Source organism: Pteropus alecto, unplaced genomic scaffold, assembly GCF_000325575.1.
Source record: "Pteropus alecto unplaced genomic scaffold, ASM32557v1 scaffold155, whole genome shotgun sequence".
NCBI classification, from domain to species: Eukaryota; Metazoa; Chordata; class Mammalia; order Chiroptera; family Pteropodidae; genus Pteropus; species Pteropus alecto.
The window spans coordinates 22,623,521-22,640,053 of record NW_006438113.1 but is presented as its reverse complement, the minus strand read 5'-3'; the positions used below and the strand labels follow the sequence as shown (position 1 = coordinate 22,640,053).

Below are 16,533 nucleotides of genomic sequence, written 5' to 3'. Positions count from 1 at the left end.
GCCCCCGCCCACCCCACGCCCCCCAGCCCCGCAGCCGCCCCCCGCCGGCCGGTGTCCCCGCGTCCTCCCTGACCCATGGCGCTGAAGCGGATTCAGAAAGTGAGTGGTGGGGACAGGCCTGGGGCGGCGCGGCGGGCTTCGGCTCCTGCCCGCACTGACCCGGGCGGTGGTCCCGAGAGACGCACCGGGAGGGCACAGGATGGGAAGGTGGGTCCGGGCGGGTACCCGCAGCCGGAGACGCCAGCCGGGCCAGCGGGCACTGGACAGGTGAGGAAGGAGCCGGAGCAGGTCCCAGGTAGCTAGAGGTGCTCGGAGGCAGGGGGCCCGATGCGCGCTCGCGCCGGACCTGCGCCCGGACCCCCGTGGGGAGATGGATCTTCCTCGGTCTCCAAACCTTCCTGAAATCCGTGCTTCACGGTCACCGCTGGATTTTTGCCCTACATCGGGCTAGTTTTGGCCCCTGTCATGCTGTTTTCTCCACACTGTTTCTTACGCCTGTTCTCTTTTATGTTCTTGCTTTCCCCCGGCTCCCGGGGAGGGCAACGAAGGTGTGGTGGGCCTGCAGCTTTTCTCCTCGGAGCTGTTGGGTTCGTTCTTTCTCTCCTCTGCGGTTGGCTCTTGCTCAGATGCCCGAATGGGCTGGAAAAGCCCATCTGGGGCCGAGAAGCCAGGAGAAGCCTTTTGCCTCTTCTATTTTGGTGCCTCTCCTGCTGCCACTTCAGGTCACATAGCTGTAGTGAAAACATAGTTGCTGATACACAACAAGATGACCTCCTGGCTGTGATTCATGGTGAGTCAAGCCAAACAGGTTTTTTTTCCCCCCTCATGATAAACTTATGTATAAAGTTAGAGACGCAATAGAAACTGCCACAAATTAAATTGTTTGATGCTTTGACACATGGATATAGAATAAGAAAGAAATGTATATATTCATTCAACAAATATTTATCTATTCCTAATCTGTGTAAGGGATTGCCTTCTCTTGCATAATTTTATTACTACCATTTCAAATGTGAGTATCTTAGAAAATTGGGGTTGGGACATTTTCTTTCTGTTCACTTTTATTTCTTGTTGGGTTATTTATTGGTCTGTTCACTAACAGAAGTTTTAGGTTTTACAGGTATAGTTCATGTGGAGAACATTGAGAATTTGTTTTTTAAATTGAGAGTGCTTTCAGCAAGTTGAACCAACAATGGACAGCATGTTTTGTAAGTGGTTTCAGAAGAAATCAATGCCTACTGAAAATTTTTATCAACTTTTTCAGGCGTGAATCAATAGAGTAGTGATAGAGATGTATGCATTATATTCTTAGTCCCCACTGGTGGCATCTTCTGGTGCAGAAGACAGCAATTTTCAGACCTAGCCAATTTCTTTTTTTGGATCACTGGCATTTTTTGTGCCATTTAAGGGTCCTCTTGCTTTAAAGCATATAGCTAATAACCAGCATTTATTAATATGTTTTCTGGTTTGGAGATAATGCACTTACCCATTTTTTTTTTCATATAGATAATCCTAATTTTGAAGCCCCAGTCAGAATCTTTGCCATGCCTTGTATACTTATTAATGATGGCGTAATATTACCTGACACTTAAACAGCACACATTTTCCAAGAAAGCTGTAAAATTCCATTTCTTTCTTTCCTAGTCGTGAGAATTTTTCAGAGACTGCACATACAGTAGCTTTTAAATAGTGTAAGATTCGTCTACAGTAAATAGACATTCAAAGAAAATGGACACTGTAAATACCGTACTGGTCAATTGTTGATCACCATGCTGAGTCAATTTATTTTGCTTACATTTATAAAATATCCCAAACCATATTTTTAGTAGTTATTAGTTATTATATATAATAGAGTTGTCTGGTAAAAAAAATCATTTATATAGAATTGAATTGGAGATCACATAACGTCGCATCTCTACCTGTCAATCTTTGGCTTTCCTTTTCTGTTATCAGAAAGCTGACTTGCACAAATTGCCTTTCCATTAGTCACATGTTTAAACCATTCCATCAAACTTTAGGGAGTATTATTTTGTTTGACTCCCCACTTTTCCTCCTCCTTTACCCACCTGCTTGATTAGAAGCCAATTCCAGATAAGGTTTGCTGTTTGGTATATGAACAGTTAGGAAGCCCTCTTGATATCAGTATACAGATTCTTATTTGAATTTTGCATGTTCTAACAAAAGAAGATGCCTATTAACTGTGGACACTTCTTTTTAAGCATATTAAAGTAACATTGTCAGATACCTTCCAGGTCATAGGGTTGTGATTTTCCTGTACCCAAGTTGATAGACTTTAGAGTTGTGCAGGACCTCAGAGAACTGCAGTGGTCAGGTGGAGTGGAGAGTAGGGTCAAGGGCATAGCTTCTAAGGTCATGTATCAGAATCACCTGTGGGACACTTTCAGCCTGTCCCCACTGCTGTTAATGGAGGAGAGATGTTGAATCCCTTAGATGGGCTGGAGTGGAAAGGTCGAGAACCAGTGATGTTGTAGTTTACCTACATTATTCAAAGAAGGAACCTGAGGCCTGAAGTGGAGGAGTGCTTGTCCAGTTTAATCTCTTAAGTGATTTGCCATTTTGAGAATGTTATAAAGTTCATGACTTCATATTTCTTCACTTCATATAAAAATATCAAATATAGTCGAATTAAAATTGTATATACAGTATATACAAAGCATTCAAGTATCAGCGCTTAAAATATATTTTTATACTTGAGTATACTGAATGATTTAATACTCTAATTTAGTCTTCCAGTGCCAATTTTGCATGTCAGCTCATAAATTTACACACCCATGCCCTATTTTTAGATACAGTGGAAGATGTTATCACAGTCACCTAAGTCACTAAAGGGAAAAGTTTAAACAAAGTCTGAGGAAAGATACCTAAAACATGTCTGTAAAAAAGAGGGCAATTTTCAGCTGGGCATCTTTTATTTTCTGGAGTTAATTTCTAAGTGTTCTATCAATACTATTTTCAATCTTTGATAAACTTTTTGGAACTCATTTATTAAATTATGAATGTTATATCACATACTGAATGTTTTGAAAACCAGAAGAAAAAAGAAAGCATAATACAGACATTATGATCATCTTAGTATTTGTTGACCCTTGAGCTACCTGGGTTTGAACTGTGTGGGTCCACTTATATGTGGATTTTTTTCCCAATAAATACCTGTCCTGTTTTCAGTCCACAGTTGGGAGTCTGTGTATGGAAAGGGCCACTGTATGCATTGATCTACCCTATTTTATATAGGGAACCTGAGCATCCACGGATTTTGGTATCTGCAGGTGGGCGGTGGGGAGGGCTCCTGGAACTAATTCCTTGTGGATACTGAGGGACAACTTAAGTTTTGGACAAGTGAAAAGTTATACACAGTTTTGATTTTCTACTGTGCAGTTCTTGGCGCCCCTAATCCTGAGTTGTTCAAGGGTTAACTGTATTTCCTTCTAGGTTATTTTTTACTTGATACATTGAAGTAATTAATGATCATCATACTAATACAGTGTTATATGATAGGCTTGTTGCCTTTGTAGTCTGTCTTTTGAAAAGTAAAACAAAAGAGTCACAAATATAGCAGCACAGATAACTGTTCCTTACTGTATAGTTCTGTCCCCGAAATGGAATATTTGTTGTTTTTTTTTTAATAATTAAGATATTTATTAACGTAGATAACAATACAACTTTTTAAATGCTTTAAGCTGCTGAATTTTTTGATTTGCGTAATTCCACATTAAACTGTTTGTAAGTCTGGAAAACCTTAGAATACTTAAAAACCACCACCCAGCCCTTTGTAGATGGAGTATCAAATGGGAGAAGATGATCTAGTTTCTCTTCCTGGCTCTGACTTACTAGCTTGTTTCTCTGTTCATACAATGATGTTTCTGATAAGTACAACCAGTGCGATAGTATAAAATGATTACTCTGTGCCTGACACTATTTTAAGTACTTGACATATATTAATTGATTTAATCCTTAGTGGGCCCCAGAGGTGGAAATGATTATTATTCCCATTTTACAGATAATGAAACTGAGGCACAGAGATGTTGAGTAATGTTCTCAGAGTCACATATCTACTAAGTGGCAAGGCTAGGATTCCAAGCTCTCATTGACTCTAGATTACATGCTGTTAACCATTTCACTGCAAAGCTTCTCTTATCCAAGAGGGACTCGTATCTTATATCTATTGTACTTAAGTTGAAGGTCATATAGAGCCAAATGAGTTTATGATGTAAGTGCTTTGCAAACTGGAATGTTCTGTAAAAATGTAAAGTGGTATTATTATTAAGTCCTTGGCATATTTAATCATTTTCACTGATACATCACTCTGTCATTGATTATGCATTGTAAATCTCTGTCTGCGGTAGTATACACTAGACCTTTTAACATGGTGAATAAAAGAAATAATATAACTTTGTTTACTTTGTTCCATCACTTAAATTTTTCTCCAAAAGGATTTAGAAAAATTGGTTGTACTTCATGAACGTTCTGTCCAAAGTATCATTTCACTGGAGTTTTCATTTGAGAAAACTTTATGAATTGATACAGCCATTTAGTTCTTATGGTAGCTTTGAATCAGCTGTTCAGATTGCATGTTTATGTTAGGAGGACTTGCACATTACAAGTTTAGATCTAATATTCTAGGTTCTTAAAATAAAGAAGGATATAACTTTTAATAAAGATCTAAAAAGGAGTAACACAGTATTTATGCTTCTTGGTAGGTAAATGGTTTGCCTTGAGATGAAAGGAAGAAAGTGATTTTAAAAAAAAAACTACCGTGTGAATTTTTCTACTTTTAAATCTTCCTATTTAAACTCAGTCTTCCTTTTGCCCCCAGTACCATGCATTTTTTTTCTCCATCACAACAAAGGTATAAAAAGACAAGATAACCTATTAATAGTTAAAAAGTTCTGCGGTTCTTTCTCTGTAGAAATAAATAGCATAGATCTAAATAAGGCTGTTTATGCCTATTTTAGGAAGCCAGGCACATATTATAAAAACCAAACCTTGCAGAATGTGGGATTGCCTCCAGTAAAGCAAAGTAGCATTCTTATTCACTTTAGTTCCCTGAAATACACAGAAAACATGTGTTTAATGAATGCCACTAATCAAAATTATAAGCCTAATACTTTCCATCAAACTGAGTTAATTGTTACCTACAATGTATTAGCTCCTCTTACCCCACCTTTTTTTAAACAGTAGATGAACTGATATTACATTAAATTGTATTGAGATACTGTCCTCTCAACTCTGTGATGCTGGAATAAAAGGTACTAGGATATATAATATAACCTAGATTTGCAGGGTTTGGGGATTGGGGTGGGGGCAGTCCTCAGGCCACCTCAGAACATCTGTCTGAAGGCAAAACAGGTTCTATTTCTGTCTTATATTGGTTTAGATGGCCTCTGAGAAGCTGCGGTTTTTCTGCATTTAATTTGGTTCTGGAATGAATCTATGAAGGTTTCAGTTACACACATTAGGCAGTACTAAGAGGCTCCTATGTCCCAGGAGTTGTCCTTAGTATGGGGAGGAGGCTACCATCCTGACTGAAGCCTACAGGTCAGTGCTGCCTATCAGATCAACACCATGCTCTGTAGCTTCCTGTCTTGCCTCTTTCCCGATGTTTACCCCACTGCTCTCTGTTCGTACTATCTTGTTTGTGTGGCTCTTCTCCTTTAGTGACACCACGTTGTTTATTAGATTCCTAGTCTTTCAGATTTAGGAAAGCCTTTCCAATAGGAGTGAGGTGGTTCTTTCACCTTAAACTTCTGTAGTAGTAAAGATAATCTGATGGTTCTCACTCCAAGTGGCCACCCACTTTAGGTTTGATTTGCTTTAGAGGGAGCCAAGCAGACCTCATGACCTGAGCTCATTCTTCTTTTCTAAACTAGTAAAAACTTCTGGCCTGTGTTTTGCTTCCTCCAAATTTTGATATATTGTGTTTTCATTTTTATTTAGTTAAAAATACTTTCTATTTCCCTTTTGATTTCTTCTTTGGTTCTTGAGTTATTTAGAATTATATTATTTATTTTCCAAATATATGGGATTTTATAGATTGTTTTCTGTTACTGATTTATAATTTAATTCCACTGTGATCAGAGAAGATATATTATCATTTGACTCCTTTAAACTTTTTGAGACTTGTTTTATGGCCCAGAATATGGTCTGTATTGTTTACTTTATTACTCCATAATAATGCACTTCAGGTGTTCAACATAGCTTTTGAATGAACCATGTTTAATAATTTCTAGGCTTCATTTTGCCATTTTCTGAGTAGTGTCTGTAGAGTCTAGTTTATTCCTAAGGAATGAATGCCAAACTAAAGTTTACACCTTCCCAGTGTCTTCTTGCACTTTTACGAGCTTCCAGAACAGGGTAACAAAATCAGTATAGTGGATCACAACCAACATTTTAAAAAATGGAATAGAAAATATTGAGCTTTGGGTACAGTAAGGGTGGTTTTTTTTTTTATGAAACTTGTTTTAGTTATGTATGTTTGTCTCTGTGTATGTGGTATGTATAGTAGGGTGTGATGTCTTTTTTCAGTCATGAATTACTATAAAAATGTTTGAAAATCACTGTTTCATAGCATAAGATCCTTAGATAAAATTAACATTGTCAAAAATACATCCCATATGTTATAAATTTACATATGTGTATGTACACGCATATTGAGAGAGCAAATGAACATATATATACATGCAAACACATGCAGTTATATAAATACACATATACATAATGTAAAATGTTCTAACCTTGGAAACATTTTTATTTGACACGAACTGTCAATGTTGATTGTTTTCTACTACAAGTAGCAGCTTTTCTAGTTACTGATATACAACCACAAGAATAGTATTGGGTGATATTAAGAGAGATTATTATGCATATACTTATTAAGTGACTATATATGCCAGTTATTAGGGATGGAGCTGTAAGAAATGATACTTAATAACAAACATTTGATAAATATTGGTAGGTATGTTTGTGTTCTAAGTAGATTTTAAGAGATAGCCTGCTAGCTTTTTTTCTTTCGTTTTTTTTCCTTTTTCCCTGAAGTATCATTTTTCTTGGTTACTATGAATAGTAACTTTTGATAACGTAGCATTCAAAATGCTTTATGTTGAGTATTCCATTGTATAAAAATTCTGTTACATATTTTGAAAAGTTATATGTAATTTTCTATCATGTATTTCTGGCTTCGCAGACATCTTTGGACTCAAACACTCTCCTCCAAACCTTATGAAGTAGTCTTTGTTTCTAACCTTTTATGAGATGTTAGGCTCCTAGGAAAAGAGAAAAAGAATTTCTTCTCATTCCTTCACTCTTCACACTTTTGTTTTTCTTGAGCAAGGCTGAAAATGTGCAAATGGCCTCAATTCAGTACTTGAGCATTGTTGGTGCCAATGTTGATTGAGAGTAATGTGCTCTAGTTATTACAGCCTTGAGGTGAGTATTGTTTTGGGGTGGGAAGAGTGCTGGAATGGAAATCAGATGGTCCTGAGCCTTTGTCCTAGCTCTAGCACTGTGACCTTGTCCAGGAAACTCATCGCCTTTATTTTCTTTATCTAGAAATTTGATGAGTGGAACTAGATAATTTGTATGATCTTATCTGATTTATAATTTTAGGTACACCTAAATAATGTTATTTGCTGTTTGTTTTTGTTCAGCCAATAGCAAAAATGGACACAAAAATAAATATTGAGCAGTGGCACTTGTCCTCTGCTGCTATATGAAACTTGAGTTAAAATTCTATTTGCTTTCATATGTCAGAATTGAATTAAATGTTGGCATCATAATGTATAAGATTAATGAATTTCTAAGGATGTATTACTCTAATTAAAGAGCGATTATATATAATGTAAATAAGGTATATTTCTGTTTTTGTACTGGTAACATAATATACTTTTCTAATTTCAGTTAGCTTCCATCTGTTTCATAGATATCTTTTATACTTTAAAGAATGTTTTATCCATATATTTTGACAACTGCCTTACACAGCTGGATTACACAAATACAAGTTAATGCATTTATGGAGCACCTTCTGCATATGAGGCATATACAAAATGAATAAGGATATACATAGAAAAGTAAGGTATAACCAGCATTACCTAAGAAATTTAAAACCAATAAGGGTAAGAAAGTTACTATAACAACTGTGTAGATATAGGAGAGTACCCTAAAAAAAAAATACAACATGTGTAGCAGGAAGGAAGTCAAAGGTGGGAGAGGCTTAATTTATTTGGGGAAAATAAGAAAAAATTATATGGGGAAGATGGAATTGGATATAAGTTTGGAAGAAAGGGTAGCATTTTTAAAGACAGAAGCCAGATTCATGAGAAAGCTACAGAAATGAAGGCACTAGAAAGTCTATGCCTTTATGAGAAGAAACAATTAATCCTACTTTTGGGAAGCATTCAAGGAATAGTAGATCATAAGAGTTCATACTGTGGAGGACCTTGAAGACCCATGCTGAGAAATGTGCACTTAACGCAGAAGTTTTGGGAAGCCATTGAAGGTTTTGAATAAGGCAGTAACATTCTTAATCATGGTGTAAGTGTGCATTCTTGCCCTCATAGAATACGAGATTGTTTTTCATTTGTAATTATAAATTTGATAGATGTCATGTAAAAGGACGTACAGAGTTCTCTGGGAATATAGCAGGGACCCTTTGAAAGAGTCAGGGAAAGCCTCCTTGAGAAAATGATGTTTAAGATGAGACGTGAAGGAAAAAGTAAAATAAGTAAAATGATTAAATGAGAGAGTGAAATAGAGAGAGAGAGAGAGAGAGAGAGAGAGAGAGAGAGAGAGAGAGAGAGAGCGCGCGAGAGAGAGAGAGAGAGAGAGAGAGCGCGCGCACACGAGAGAGAGGGGTGGGAGAGAGGGAGAGAGAGAGGGAGGAGTGATTTGGAGTCTTCTATCTAAAAGGAAATGATGTTTGAAACTACAGGCAAGATAGCATTTGGGGGAATTGAAAGTCATTATGGCCAGTACAGAGAACATTGGGGAAAAGTGGTATAGACAGGCTAGAGAGAAGAAGTCAGATGGTGGAAGGTCTGGTAAGCCATTTTAAGGATTTCTAAATCTTACATTAAAGCTAATGAAAAACATTGAAAGAATTTGACATGGTACTTTAAGAAGATGATTTTGACTGCAGTGTGTTGATAAAGAAATAGAAGGACAACAGGTCAGTGAAGACGTCATCGTACTTGTTAAAGTGAGATTTAAGGAGGATGTGAACTATGAACTAGGACATTTGAAAGAGGGGTGTGTGAGAAAAATTGTAGGGTGTTTGTGCCACTTAGTGTTTTTGAGTTGGCCTGACCCACCCAACCTTGACTTCAGGTCCGGTCTCTAAGGCTCAGTGGTTTAGGCAGTCTCTTCAGACTGCTGCTCCTACTACTCAGTCTGTTCCAAACACTTTAATAGTGTCTCTCTCCCTGGTTTGAACCTTTGTCTACTCTACAATGTGTCTCCTCTGGCTTTTCTCAGATTCTTCTGCCCTTTGGACCTCAGTTTTTCTATGTGATGGGCTTATTCCTGGGACCCTTTCAGTAGGAGGGATCAGGACTAAAGGAGAATCGGAACAGCTTGATACTGATTAATGTGAGGAGCCAGAAGGGTGGGTGGGACCTGAAGGGAGGAAGGAATCAGGTGGTGATTCTAAGTTTTAGATTTTGGGTCTCTGGAATTTGTGCATTTTTACTATAATAATAAAGTAGACTCAAATACAGTTTTTATTGAAATATCCTGAATTTATCTAGAGTATATTTTTATTCATGGAATTCCTGTGACGGAAATATCATGTATAAAGGGAGGTGAGAGTCTTCTCTTTAAAAGGAATCTCTGTTTTAAACTATAGGCAAGATGGCTTTTTGGGAAGTTGAATGTCATTATGGCTGCTGTAGAGAGCACTGGGGCAAAGTGTTTGCAGATCTCAGGCATTGGGAAGATAATGTCCCTAATGCTGACTGCACATATTTATTCTAAGTTGTGATCTTTATAGTTCAGATTTAAAAAATATTAACTTCATGTGGCAAAGTCAATAGCGTCATTCCTTTCTTCATCTTCTTCCATTTGTGTGGAATTTGGCTGTATCATCATCGTCGTCGTCATCATCATCATTATCATCATCATCATCATCATCATCATCGTCATCATCATCATCATTTTAAATAAACAGCCTTTGCAGAGACACCTGATCCAAAGAGACAGCGAAGCAGCCAGGACAAGTCTGTTGAAGTGAGTTTGGTTCCTATAACTTAATTAATTGGATGCCATCAGCATTTTGAAGTCTTCTAGGAAAATCTACATGGTTTAAAATAAAGATGTTCTTTAATTCAAAGGCTTAAAGAGTGTCTGTATTTGGAAACATTTCAGACAGTTGTTTGACATCTCTCTATTGAAATAGCTCTAGTCAACTGGATGAGGAGATCAGAGTCTGAACTGTAAGCCTATGAAATATTTATTTACAGACAAACCAAATATAGCTCGTATATCCCTTTAGAGACAACATCAAAAATGCAATCCATTAAGAACTACTGTTTTGTTTTAGGAGTTTTGAGATAAAGATAATTGTGTTACATTAATAATTGCCTATTGAGCCAGAATTTTTGGAATAATGCTTTCATATGCTTTGGATTCAGTAATTTAGATTTTTGGACTGTAAATCAGTCCCTGCGCATATGCTGTATAATGTCCTTTGCACAATGAGGTATATATTCTGTTACAGAGATTTAGGTCTTCTGAATGTTGAAGCTAGAAAACAAAGCATTCTCACTCTGGTCAGCATAATTTTTTAGAGAATATTTACTGGGTAGTGTCCTACTAAGTCTGATGGTAATTGAGGCAGCTCTGACTTGTTAGCTTTCACTCTCCACTGTTCAGATTGGACTGTTACCCTTTTGGGAGCCGAGATTAATGCAGGCCTCTCTTCTTTTACATTCCCTTCTTTGTTTCCTTTTATTTGTTTACTTTCTTTGAATTAGACTGCCTCATCTACTTTTAGATTTTAAGTCCCCTAGAGGCAGGGACTGTGTCTAGGTTGGTTTTATGGAGAACACTCAGCATATTGTGGGGGTGTTATAAACATGCCATCTGTGCCCATTTAAAATTCAGTTTCAGACCTCTCAGTACTTTTCTTTGTGTTTAGTTGGTTATAGAAATCTGAACTAGAATAGAGGCGCTTCGCCATGTAAAGCCATATAAATCCATTAAGCACACATTTTTGTGGACACAGTGCTTTTATAGTTTCAGACCTAATATAGAGACAATATCTTGTAATGTACCTTTCATTACTGTATCTTACATTTTTATTTTGAAATTTGGATACCCTAATTAGTTTTTTTTATTTGAGTATTAATCACATTGGAATTTTATGACTCACAAAGAAAATTGATTCATTGACACAGACTACTTTTGTCTGGGGTGCACTTTCACCACTGATGATTATTGTTTGATCTAAGTTTAGGTGTAAGGTTGGTTTGTTTTAAGCTTACTTTGTCTCAAAGGAGAAGAAGGAAATTGGATCGAACTATGTATTTTAGTTTTAGATTTAAAAAGTCACTGGAAGTGAAACATACACACGAAATATATGTATACACAGAGTGTGTATAATGAGTTCTTTTCATATATGGATTTATAATGTGTCATTATTTGATAGTTGTCACCTTTTACTGTTCGTGATTTTATATATTTCTTTTAGGTGTATACCTGGCAGTAGCATTGCTGGCTAGGTCATTGAGTATTTCTATGTACACTTTTAGTGTTTATTATCAAACTTTTCCTCTTCCACTAGCAGCGTTCCAGTTGCTTCCATTTCTGCCAACATTTGTACTTCTATCTTTTTGATTTTAACAATTCTGTTGGATTTGTGGTGGCATAGCATTTTTGTTTTAATTTGCGTTTTCTTGATGACTAATGAAACTGAGCCCCTTCCAGTATGTGTATTGGCCATTTGAATAGCCTCTTTTGTAAAATGTCTATTCAAGTCTGCCTTTTAAAAATTGATCTGTAGGAATATTTTTACACATTCTGGATGTGAGTCTTTTGTCAGATGTATCTTAGTGGCTTGCCTTTTCACACTTCTAATGTATCTTTTGATGGACAGATATTCTGGATTTTAATCAAGTCCACATTTTCCATTCTCTCATGGTTGGTGCTCTTTATGCCCTGTTTAAGAAATCTCTGCCTTCCCCAAGATCATAAAGACATGTTTTCTTTTGAAAGTGTTATTGTTTTATCTTTTATATTGAAACCTACGGTCTACTTACAATTGATTTTTGTGTATGGTTTGAGGTGGGGAAGGTCAGTTCATTTATTTTTCCATATGGATACCCAGTTGATCTAGCACCATGTACTGAAAAATTTTTCGTTTTCTCCCCCAGAATGTTGCTGTCTTCACTTTAATTTTTGAATTCCAAGTTTGTCATTGTTTTCTTTTTATTCTCAAAACATTGAAAGAATAAAGTTAAAATAAGTGCTTATGGTCCCATTCAGGTGTCAAACACTATCACTTGTGCTTTTACATCAGAAGTGCTATTTGTTTATCCAAAATAATGATAATATCCTAAGTTGGGTTTAAAGGATATGTTGTCCATTTCTTTTATGTGCAACTTTCTGTAGTGAAGCTTTGTAGAGCCCCAAGGGATCCCACTCGCATTGAAATTTGTGTGAATGGCATGCATTGGAGTTGACGCACACAGTCTGTGTGGCAAAATGCAGCAACCCTGAATGCTGTTGGTAATAATTGGCAAATACAAAAAAAAAAAGTCATTAACTTTTTCCGTGTTCCCGCAATCTGCCTTTTAACAAATAAAGGTTTTTATTTAAGTATAGTCTTGTAACGTGCCACAAGTTTAATGGGGTAGAGCAGGAAATAAATTCTGAGGCAACCCATGTGGCTTTTCAGAATTTACTTGATCTTATAACTTTACTTTTTAATATTTCACGTTAGTGTTTATTTTTGATTTAGAAGGTAGTTTGTGTCAGTGAAGATGTTTTATGCCAGTTTCTTACTACATCATGTTTCTATCCTAGGAGAAACTTTCTTTCCTGGATTCCCTAGAATGTTCTAAACTTTAATGAACACATTGAAGAGATGACTTTTGAGGCCTATAGCTACTTTTACATGTATTTTTTTGGAGATACATCTACTTTTAAATTAGGAATCTAGAGGACTTCTCGCCTATACTTTTAAAACTAAATCTTATTATTTTTCCCTCACAAATCAATTCTCCTTAAATTTCATATTCCAGTTTAATCATCAACAAATATGCATGACCAGTGACTGGTAAGGATTTTTATTAGCATCATAATCTGATAGGATTAAATTGAACCTTTAAAACATTGGGAGTGTATAGAGTTGAGATGAGAGTGTTAAATCAGAATCATGATCCCTGTTAGAAAGGATGTGGGAGTGCTTAATAAACTTCTGCTATAATTAGTCCACCTGGTTAAATTAAGCGTAGAACAACAAAAACTCTGTCCTACAAACTGCAGCTCTGTCTATGGGCAGTCACCAAGGATTGCTGGTGGTTGGAAGATGACTTACTTTGAGACTGGGTCAGCTCAGCACAAACTCCTAACTTCTCTAGGAAAAGCAACCCAAAGCTGTGTCCTGAAAGTAGGTCAGCAAAAATCCTAAATAAACAATAAGGATGGAATATTTAGAGTTTTGAGGTCTTCTAAACCAGAAAAACCTGAACAAAAATTTCTAACAGGAATGTTGTGTGGCTTTGGACACTTTGCTGGAATATTATACCTTTCACAAATTGAAAATAGTTGGGCAGTGGCATGTGTTTTTAATGCCTTAATAATTAATATTCTTTTGAGATTAATTTTTACATGTCATTTTATTTAAAAGGCCACCCCAGTGTTTTTACATGACCTGCACTATTTTCTTAACACCTATTATGATATTCATTTTATTTTATGCAAGCTGCGTGTCTACATAGGAAGTAATTGATTCTCATTTTATTGCCAGATCTAATCATTTTTATTTCTAAAAGATAGAAATTTGAGATATCTATGCTCTGCAGTTCACATTATTCCTTAAATTTTATTGCTTAACTCAACTACTTATAAGAAAGACATTGTGCTAATTATTGTAGAAGAACCCATGAATAAAATGCATAAAAGTCCCATTTTTCAAAGAAACATTCTAGTGGAACAGATGTAGAAAATTAGTATTTATTAAGCATCTATTTCACATGCCCAGTATTAAGCAAGGTACTTTACTTACGTGTTTTTATTTAATTCTCAATATAGTTCTTCAAGGTTACCAATAATATTCCCAAATGAGGCACTCGAGACTCAGAGAGGTTAAGTAAGTTGCTTAAGATCATACAACTAGTAAGGGTCAGTACCAAGGCCAGACTTGGTCCAGGTCTAAGTCCAAAACTCATGTTTTCCAACTGGCTGTTGAGAAGGCAGCCACCATTAAGGAAGTTGGGTAAAATTTGGGCATAGGGAAATAGAAGGGAGGTTATTTTAGGAGAAAGAAAATTATGAAGGCCAGAAAATTTAGACATGTACAGGAATGTCCAAGTAGGCTAGACTTCACTAGATGATTGTCAAACATTTTGGCCTGTGGACATCCTTACATTAAAAGTATTGAGGGCCCCAAAGAGCTTTTGTTTGTATGGGTCGTATCTATTAATATTTACCATGTGAAAAATTAAAACAAATTTTAACATATTTAGTAATTTAAAAATAATAAACTCATTACATAGTAACATAAATCACTTATTAAAAATAACTATTTTTCAAAACAAAAAAAGTAGAGTGACATTGTTTTATACATGTTCAGATCTCATTATAGTCAGGCTTTTAGATGACAGTTGAGTTCTCACATCTGCTAATACATTCAATCTGTTATATTACACATCATTAAACTGGAAAGTGCCACTGTATACTCATGAGATATTGAGAGTGAAACAGGCAAATAACATCTTAGTTTTATTATGAAATTAATTTTGACCTTATAGACCTGAAAGTGTTTTAGAAAACCCAAGAGAGTTCTTTGGAGATTTACTGGTCACGTTTGTGAAGGGAAACCCAATTGAAAGTTAGGGTTGGAACTACGTAATGAAAAGACCTTTGCTGTTTGACTTTGGTCTTTAGTAAGCAAATAGGGAGCCACTGAAATTTTCCAAGTGGAAGAATTAAACAGAGTTGTGCTTTTAAAAGATTGTTACGCAGGTAATACATAGAGTATTGGAAAGCAATTACAGTTGAACTGTAATTTTAGGTAACCATGGTAAACAGTGTAATGGGTATTGAGGTAGATTATATTATAGTACTCTATCTGATGCTATTTGAAGGATGAGAGAGTCAAAACAATGCTAATATTTTGAGCCTGGTGACTAGGAGACTAATAGTCCATTAGTAGATATAGGGAATATAAGAAAAGAAGCAAGCTTGGTAAAGAAAATAGTAAATTAAGTTTTGGAATATACATAAAACTTTTTACGTTATTTTTTACTTCGAAAGAATTTCGTTTTTACAGAAAAGTTGCAAAAATAACATACAAAGTTCACATATTCCCTTTCACCTGATTTCCCTGATATTTACAACTTACATAACCATAGTACAGTTATCAAAATAAGGAAAGTAACATTAGTATAATACTGTAAGTTACAGACCTAATTCAGATTTCACCAGTTTTTTCACTGTCCTCTTCCTGTTTGAAAATCCAGTCCAGGGTCACATATTGGGTTTAGCTGTTGTCTTTTTACTATATGTACCCTCTAATATGTGACAGTTCCTGAGTCTTTCCTTATAAAAAAAAAAATTTAATGAAAGGAGAAGATCCTTATAGTATATGTGGTGAAAAAAAGCAATATCATTTCATGTCTTTTAAAATACACATAAGAACCTGAATAAAGTCATTATTTTTTTCTTTAAAAAGTTATAGAAGTACTGTAAAAAAATTGAAACTGTGGAAGACATAAATAAAAAGTGACAACTCACTCTCAGAGATAACTACTGTTAATAGTTTGGTGTGTATTCTTTTATTTTCCATGCATGTATAATATGTGTATATATTATGGGATCTAATGGACATATTCTTCTGCAACTTGTATTTTTCAATCAAAAACTACATTATATTCACATGACATTCTTTATTGTCAACATACAGAGATCTGTCTCATTCTTTTAATGGCTGCACAGTGTTTCATGAATAGCCATATCCCTTATGATATAGCCATATCCCATATCCCATGATAACCATTCTCTTATCGATGGGCCATTAGGTTATTCTGTTTTTCATAGTTATAAAAAATGCCTCACTGAACATCGTTATATGTGTATGTATCGTTGGCTATTTGGACAGTTATTACTATGAGGTTAAATTACTGGGTCAGAGACTGTATGCGTTTTCCACTTTCACAGTTATTACCAGCCCTCCAAAAGATGGTATCTCAACTTACACTCCCTCTATCAGCAACTGGCATGCTTTTTCTCACTGAAGCTGTGGATGGAAGTATCCTGATAGGTTGACAATTACTTGGTTTGGGTAATGGTCTTGTGAGTGTT

At 35.9% G+C, this 16,533-nt stretch overlaps 1 protein-coding gene across 5 annotated transcripts in view; it reads left to right on the top strand.

Annotated features, from left to right (window-relative positions):
* UBE2D1 (ubiquitin conjugating enzyme E2 D1) overlaps nucleotides 1-16,533 on the top strand; it is a 27,024-nt gene continuing 10,491 nt past the window's right edge. For 3 of the 5 annotated variants that reach the window (XM_006915613.3, XM_015592317.2, XM_025049410.1), the window contains exon 1: nucleotides 1-99. In XM_006915613.3, coding sequence (XP_006915675.1) covers nucleotides 76-99 — 24 coding nt within the window. In that variant the 5' untranslated portion in view covers nucleotides 1-75. Of the gene's footprint in view, nucleotides 100-10,177; nucleotides 10,237-16,533 lie in introns of those variants that run through there. The other 2 variants (XM_025049412.1, XM_025049411.1) reach the window with 2 other exon arrangements.